The sequence below is a fragment of the Vigna angularis genome, chromosome 3, assembly GCF_016808095.1.
Source record: "Vigna angularis cultivar LongXiaoDou No.4 chromosome 3, ASM1680809v1, whole genome shotgun sequence".
NCBI classification, from domain to species: domain Eukaryota; kingdom Viridiplantae; phylum Streptophyta; class Magnoliopsida; order Fabales; family Fabaceae; genus Vigna; species Vigna angularis.
The window spans coordinates 16,189,408-16,198,019 of NC_068972.1; the positions used below are offsets into that span (position 1 = coordinate 16,189,408).

At 31.4% G+C, this 8,612-nt stretch overlaps 1 protein-coding gene across 5 annotated transcripts; it reads left to right on the plus strand.

Annotated features, from left to right (window-relative positions):
* Positions 1 to 1,498: 1,498 nt before the first annotated feature.
* LOC108324222 (uncharacterized) lies at positions 1,499 to 6,752 on the plus strand. 5 transcript variants are annotated; one of them, XR_008247541.1, is made up of 5 exons: positions 1,520 to 2,011; positions 4,328 to 5,362; positions 5,495 to 5,753; positions 5,838 to 6,131; positions 6,225 to 6,752. XR_008247541.1 is itself a non-coding variant. In XM_052874122.1 (4 exons), exons 1-4 carry the CDS (start codon positions 1,747 to 1,749, stop codon positions 6,007 to 6,009), a joined length of 1,731 nt encoding a protein of 576 aa, XP_052730082.1. In that variant the 5' UTR covers positions 1,520 to 1,746; the 3' UTR covers positions 6,010 to 6,752. The 5 variants fall into 5 exon arrangements, 3 of the variants coding, with proteins under 3 accessions (XP_052730080.1, XP_052730082.1, XP_052730081.1); XM_052874122.1 differs by having other exon boundaries at positions 5,838 to 6,752; XM_052874121.1 differs by having other exon boundaries at positions 1,521 to 2,011; positions 4,328 to 4,942; positions 5,069 to 5,753; positions 5,838 to 6,752.
* The last annotated feature ends 1,860 nt before the right edge of the window (positions 6,753 to 8,612 follow it).

Here is an 8,612-nt window from a genome sequence, read left to right on the forward strand (position 1 = left end):
TAGGTGATATTGTTCAGCAGTGTTTGTGACACTAGCCTCTGTTTGAGGTTTTGGGTAATTCACACTCAGCAGTGCATACATGTTGCGCAATAGTGATGTTCCAAGAACTAAAGAAAATACACATTTAAGGTCTCAAACCCCGCATGCAATATCCAATATTGTTTATTTACAACCTCGATCACAAAACATAGTTTATAACATCTAATCATGCAATTTTAGACCAACAATTCAAGCAATCCTCCCAAACAATTAGTTTCCCTTATTACCTTCTTATTGACACTTTCTCTTTCTCCAAAAAAAACACCTAGCATCGACCTCTTATTTAGATCTAGAATTATAATAAATAATAACCCAAATTAGTCCAGAACTCCCTTGGAACCAAAATAAAAAAGAAAAACCCTAAGGAAGCTCTAACAACACATGCAAGAGGGAAAAAAGACAATTGTATATAATTCAAAACTGATTTAAGAATGAATTTTTTTTTTCACTTATCCTATTACAACTCTTTATGATGTTGGTGTGATGAGTTCTCCGATGCCTTCTCAGGAAAAGCTCATAATCAAGAAAAAGAAAAGAAAAAAAAAAGAATTCGATAAATGATTAAAATTAGTGGTTAAAAAAACATAAAAATGAGAGTGAAAATTCTCTTTTTAATTTAAAACTTTTTTACATTCATGAGATTTGACAAAAGTTATAAATAACAAAAAAAAATATTAAAATATAAAAAGTAACAATAAACAATTTAATTAAATTATGAATTGGTTAAATTAATTTATAAAATATAAATTACAATTTTTTATAACTAGTGTTTATTATGCTTAAAAATACTTTTGTGATGATCTTATTTATCTCTATAAATATATTTTTAATAAAAAAAATAAAAATGTAGAGAAGAAAAGAAAATTTTAAAAGTATATATACTATTATAATATAAAGAAAATTTCTATGTGCATATTTTTTCCAATTTTATCTTTTAATAACCACCTTTTTAAATAAAAATAACTATTCATAATAATTTTTGTAATAAATATTTTTTAAAATTTAAATAACGATTTATAGTTATTTATATAATTATAGAAATTATTTACTTTTATATTTAATAAAAATTATTTTACATGCATGACTAGTATACTATAATGAACATTTTAAAAAAAATTTCTCGTTTCTTACTCAACCACACATTGAAATCACCGCGATTTCTCATCCTTTATATGTCACTCATGAACATTATGCGTATCCCTTATCCTCACACTCTACCAAATTATGAAGAAACAATAACACTAATATAAGAAAAATAAAATTTAACACAATTGTCATTTTATAAATTAAAAAGTACAATTATTCCACCATCAGCGAGGTACCTACCACACTCATTGAAAAAGAAAGACACAAACTTTGAACGTCATAATAGAAGAGCTTTTCCAAGAAGAGGTTAAAAAAGAGGAAAATATTGAAGGAAAAAATAAAAAATTAGAAAGACAATGTCCCACATCGAAGCTAACCTGCAAGAACCACTCCTCGAAGTCAAGTCCATTCCCATTGTTTTCCAACCACACTCTTTTCTTCTCTCCTTCTTCCCTAAGTATTCCAAACTAAAAGGGCAAGCACGTCAAATTACACGCCTTTCCTCCCCATAAATCCCCCAACCAGATACATTCTCTTCCACAATGTAACTGGAGCGACAAGTTAAGGTTCACTTCACTTCATCTAACTGTAGACTTAAAGGAAGGTTCCAGAACCAGTAAGATGGGCGAAGGCGGAGCGGCGACGGCAGTTGCGGAGGCACAATACTCGTTGGTCAAGACTTCGGTTTGGTGGGACATAGAGAACTGTCAAGTGCCCAAAGTGTGCGATCCCCACGCCATCGCGCAGAATATAAGCTCCGCTCTCGTTCGGATGAATTATTGCGGCCCTGTTTCCATCTCTGCTTACGGTGACACCACTGGTATCACTGCCTCCGTCCAACATGCCCTCTCCAGCACCGGCATCTCCCTCAACCATGTCCCCGCCGGTAATCCATTTTTTATCTCTATCCAACCCCCAAACTTGACTTGCTTGCCTATATCGCTTTGACTCGGGTTTTTTCCCCTGACAATCCAAATATTCTATTCAATTCCTTCAAAATGATTGATCTCGAATTTCACGCTTGACCTAACCTGAACTAACTTACTTGTTAGCATAGATTTTGTTTCTATGCTTATCATCATCATCATTATTATCGATTTTGTGACTTGTCTACTCCGGTTCAGGAAGGAGGATGCATTACTCTTAGGTTTCTAGTAACCTAGCCTTGAATAAACGTAAGGATCTTTTACTGCATTACATGATCAAACCACTCCATTTAAATCAGATCAATTAAAAGTTATATTTTTTGTATTATAAGAAAAATATAAATAAATGGGAGAAGAGTTTCACTATGTACTTTCGCTTAGAACTAACAGTACTTGAATTCTCTGCCATATTAGTTTGTTTGATTTTCTTGATGTTCTTGCTTATCTTTTAGGACCATGTTGGTAGAGTCAAAAGAAATAAAGATAGAAGTTTTAAAAAAATGAATGGAAATAGTGAGAAATAAAGGGGAATATGGTTCTTTTGGATCCTGTCAAACAACTAATATTCTTTTCACTCCTATTTTCATCCTCCCGTTCCTATTTTGTTGCTACCAAACAAAACATTAAATGTGGAATTGGAGAAGCCTATGGGGTGACCGTCTATTTATAATGATCATAATACGATTTTTTCACCATTGGTGTAATTTCATTTTAAAGTTACTAAAAAAGTTTGCTGATGGACAACACGACTTCATATGAAGTCTCTTCATGCAGAGACTACTTTAGTTTGAGAATGAAATAAACTAAAGTCAAGCATTACAACTTGAGATGATTTCAGTTTTAAATAAAATGAATTGAAATCATCACATACGACCTCGGTTTATTTTATTTTGGAAATAAAGTCATATCAACATAACACAACTTATATATTTTTCATAAAAGTCAAACTTTACACAGTTCATCTGAGGTTGCTTCAATTTAATACGACTTCTTTGTTGTGAAGTCGTGTAAACTTGACAAGACTTGTCCAAGTAATTTTTTTTAGAACATGTACCAAGTAATTTCAAAATGAAATTATACCAGAATGGTGAAAAAGCCTTATAATACGAGAGGGTGACAATCTATTTATAATGATTATAATACGGGATTGCTGTGTGGGCAAAAAATCTGTTTGTATTAGACTTCTTTAATTTTGGTCTGCTCTGATCCATTAAAGATCCATTCCCTTAAATGTATGTGTTTTCCATTAAAGATCCATTCCCTTAAATCTGTTTTTTTATCCATTTTTAATCCATTTTCCATATCAGATCTCCATTTTGTTTATATGGATTTTAAAAATTAAAAAATCCAAATTTCCAATCTTAATTGACAGCGTGCTCACAAAAGTCTTGTTTTTGGAATGAATAGACACGTGATATTAAAAGAAGTGCAATTAGGATCCTGTAAATGCGATTGGTTAGACATCATGAACAAGCTTTTTCTCTTTTGCATTGTAATGTATAATGTATATGTGATGCTGTATCTTTTTTTTGTCTATATATATATATGAAAATGATAATTAGTTTTTAATTTAATAATTCTGTAACTGAAAATAGATATTACGTGAATTTTTTTTATTTGTTTGGATATTATATTGATATTTAGATGGTTGTATTTCTTTTAATATTAAGAATTTACATAATATATTATCTTTAGTCTTTGATATTATTAAATTATGATAATATATTTTCTAATATTTTATATATTAAATGAAGTAGAATCTATTATTTTAAAAAATATATATTTAAGTTTAAAATTAGATTTAGAAAAAAAAATTGTTTTTAGATTGTTTTTATAAAAATATAGATTTGAATTTAAAACTTGATATTTAGATTTAGATTTAAAACTTGATCGAAATGTTTATATTTGGATATATAAACATCCAAATTAGAATTTGTAGGAAAAATGGATTTGGATTCAAAATTTAAACTAAATATTTGGATTGCCTAAAATCCAATTCATGACAGTCCGTATACAAGTGTGTATTGTTTGTTAAATCAATGTTCAATAGATTCTATATTTGATTTTGATTAAGTATTTAACAAAAAATATAAAGCATGATTATATATATATAAAGCGGTTGTCAACGAGTTTACTAATTTGTTAGTCTTCTCTGTTGAAGAGCCTTGTTAGGAGTCTCTCGGGATAATTTGTTACAAATCTATCTGCTTTCCTGATAATGGGGAACTTCAAATAATGAATTCGTGTAATTAATGATTTCATGTTTTTACTGCCAGGTGTTAAAGATGCAAGTGACAAAAAGATTCTTGTTGACATGCTATTCTGGGCTGTGGACAATCCTGCACCTGCTAATTACTTATTAATATCTGGTGATAGAGACTTTTCCAATGCTCTTCATCAGCTGCGGTTGAGGAGGTATAATATTCTTCTTGCACAGCCTAAGAAAGCTTCTGCACCCCTAGTAGCAGCTGCCAAGAGTGTGTGGCTTTGGACTAGTCTCTTGGCTGGAGGACCTCCCCTTACGAAGGGTGAATCACTACAACTTGGTAATAATGACATCCAATCCTCTTCTGACTCCGTACAAAGTCCAGTCCATAATGCCTTTCAGATACCGCAGTATCTGGAATCCTATTCAGAAGTTCATACAGGAAATCAGAAATTTCCTGGTACAGCAAGGCAACTTGATTCTAGACATCATGGGAAGACAAATGGGAGAAAGTCAAATAAATCAAATGGACCCAAGGTCAAGAATCCAGCTCCAGTTGGACTTCAAGAAAATGATGGCAATATAAATTCTCCTCCACCTGGCAATTATACCCATAATGTTCCCCCAAGTGGTTCTACACCAAATTTTACTCTTGGCATTCCTGATCAAATGCGGGTCAATAATGGTAATCTACAAGACAATCATCAAAATCCACATTCACAACCATTAAGATCAAATATTTTTCCTTTGGAGCCTCCTTTTTCACCAAGCAATTCATTTTCTCTAAATTCCATAAGTTTTGGAACTTCAGTAGTGCCGGCTTGGACTGGTGGGCCCAGCTTCTCTGCAGCACCACTTACGAAGGTACCAGATACTGGTAATATTTCTGGATATCTTAGTAATGCTCACGATCCGCATCCTGTTAATCAATTGAACGGGGACTTGGAACGGAGTTCTTGCAGTAATTCTCCAAATCCTGTTAAATCTATTGATGAAGCAGATGGGCACATGATACAGAACGCACGAAATTTGTATAATGGCTATGCACATGGGCCAGAACACCGAACTTCATCATCAGCAACCGTGGGTAATAATAATCTTCCAGGTAATGGTATGTGGGGATCGCCAGAATCTCCTAAATCTTCTGAGCACGTCCAAGATCTTATAGGGGTTGTTTTACTTGCCTTGAACATACTGCAAACTGAAAAAATTAAGCCAACTGAGTCAAATATAACAGATTGTATTCGATTTGGAGATCCCAAGCATCACAATACAGATGTCAAGAAGGCTTTGGAGATTGCTGTTGAGCAGCAGATGGTAGCGAAGCAAAATGTTGGTGCTTTGGAGTTGTTTGTTGATAAGAATGATCAAGTTTGGAAGTCTGTATGCACTCTGGGTGGTAATCCTAAGAAGCACTCAAAAAAGACATGGAACAAAATAAAAAAATTTCTAGCTACTTCTCGTGGAAGATTGGCAATAATGAATACTCAGTGCAAGTAAGGATACTATAATTTAGTTTATTTTCAGCTACTCAAAATTTTCTGCTTCTCATTACATTTATATATTTTGTCTTTTCCCAGGTACGAAGCAGGTATTGTGATTAAGAATATGTGCTTGAAAGATCATGCTTTGGGTGATGTCCTACAGATTTTGAGTTTAGCGATTTCCTATAAAAAATGGATTGTGCATCAACAATTGGGCTGGCAACCAGTTAACATCACCTTGCATAGAAATGTGATTCAGAGGTCATAGCATGCAAATAACTCCAAAAGGCATGTCAGCAAAATGAAAAGTTACTAAATATATTAGCAGCCAGTTTGATTAGGACATCAGAAGTTATCTGGATAAACCTCTCTTTCTACTGCTAAACAAAGGTAGTTAGTAATAAAGAGCTGTGGTATACAAGTACCTTGAATGCTATAGCTAACAGATATGATTACTGATAAGGTTCTTCCGTTCTGTTGAAGGGGCAAAGGAAATTACCTTTTGGACAAGAAATGAAACCTGAAACTTTAAACATACAAACCATAAAGTCTCTTCTGGTTGCTGCTGAGGTTACAAATTCTCAGCCACTGGTTTCTTATACATCGCAGTGGATCTATCTGGTAACGAATATGCCCGCCTCAAAACTTTGGCTTCTACTTATGAACAAATCACTACATGGAGTTTTTGAAAATGATCGATGATCGTGGAACCAAAATGCTTTCAATATCACTTGCGCAAATGGTGCTTGTAGAGTTGTGATTTTTAATGTTCATGCTTTACTTGGATTTGGCTTTTGGCATATTTCTCAAATCATAACTGGGAATTTGGGCCATTCAGTTGGGATAGGTGTATGCTCCTTCTGCCTTTCATTTGTGTGTAAACACAGTATACCATATCGTTGATGAAGCCTAATTATTATAAACTTTTTTTCTTTTAAGTTAGTCCTGATATTGGCATCAAAATCCCATTAAGTTTGTCTAGTCCAATACAATATTGTTGTGTTTCCAATATTTTCACGTAGCACTTGAGTGAATGTTGATGCCCTAATAAAGTTCTTTTTTTTTTCATGTACTGACTTGACAAAATTATATTTTTCTTATTTACTGACTTTGAATAGTTGTCGTTATGTAATTTTATAAATTTTAAATTTTATAATTTTAAAGTTATAAAATAATTCTTCATAATTTTATAATTATACAATAATGATCTGTTGTTGCTGTTAACTAATTATCAAAAATTAATATTTATAAACTAAAATCGTTTTCTTAAATACGATGATTAATATTATTTTTAACTTAAAAGACTAACTACAATTTTTCCAAAATCCTTGTATTATAAGTGTAAAACTTCTTTGGGACAAGACAAAATTTGAGTGCAGGTTTGCTATGCTTCAACTTCTTACCAAAAGAAAAATCGGACTCAATTTATTCAAATAAATACGAAACCACATAACCTAATTCCAACTTAATCTATTTGTTCACCAAACATCAAATACAAGTTCATGAACGAGTGTTATCAAAATTTGTGACCATGCAAATTAATAATTTTATAATTATATGTTTACAAGTTTTGGTAAGATTCGGTTTAATCAAGAATCTCACACCAATAATAAAATGAGTAATCTAGTTTTGGAAACAATGTCTATCAAGGTTCAAAGAGATAATTAGTTCACAACAGAAAAACAAATCTTAAAATTCACATATTCTATAATTATTGTCTTCTTTATTTTTTTTAAGATCAATATTTCGAGATGAACATAAAGAAAAAAAATCATATAAAACAATGTAACATCGCATTATATAATTATTAAAAGAAATATTGCATATTCAATATTTATAAACAAATAATTCAAAATATTTAATGTTATTCCAGTTATTCAAAATACAACTATAATACTAAAAATATATATACCGCTTTTATACAACTAAAAGATACTACATCAAAACAAAGAAAATCATAAAGTTATTCAAAAAAGACAATACACCACTAGATTCACTTAGTAATTAAACTGTTGCATCACCTCACCGTTGCCTCATCTTATACTCATACCATTTATGATAATCATTGCAAAAAAAAGAAACAAATAGACAAAAACAATACATATAGACAAGAACAACATAAAAGAAAAAATAAACTAATGTGCAAAAGGAATATTCATAAAACAAACATAAAAGAAAAAATAAACTAATGTGCAAAAGGAATATTCATAAAACAAACATAGAGACATTATCACATATAACTCATTCATAAATAATAACAATCATACAATATATAAAGACTCATATTAGACTTAACGGATACATGTATTAATATCTAACTCTAGTAAGTATGCACTTGTGCTGACCTTTACTTATCAGAAAACTCATTGTCAATGAGTTTAACCATATCACAGAGAAGGTTAGTCTCTTGATATCTTTGACCAAGGTAAAGACCCTAAAGTACGACCTCTTGCACCTCTCACCACATATTTGGCCAACCCTGCCAATAGTTCAACAACTATCACACATGTTAAAACATACCAGATTCCAAATTACACTATCCTCATTAATTCAAACAATATTATCTACAATACCAATCAAGCATCATTCTCAATTTATCATACAATTCAGGTAAGCCAATTCAAAACCCTAATTTCAATTCAATATCGTATAAGCAGACAATTAGCATTTACAAGATATCAATCACATAAAAATTATGTAATTAGTTTCTCTTACCTGAAAACATACAATTAACCGTTACAAGTATCAATCACATAAAAATTATACAATTAACTTCCTTCACTTGAAAGATAGATGAAATTGTTCTAAGGAATCTGAAATCGCTTCAAGCTTACATGATGTCCTATTTATACATAGTAACAACACAAAATT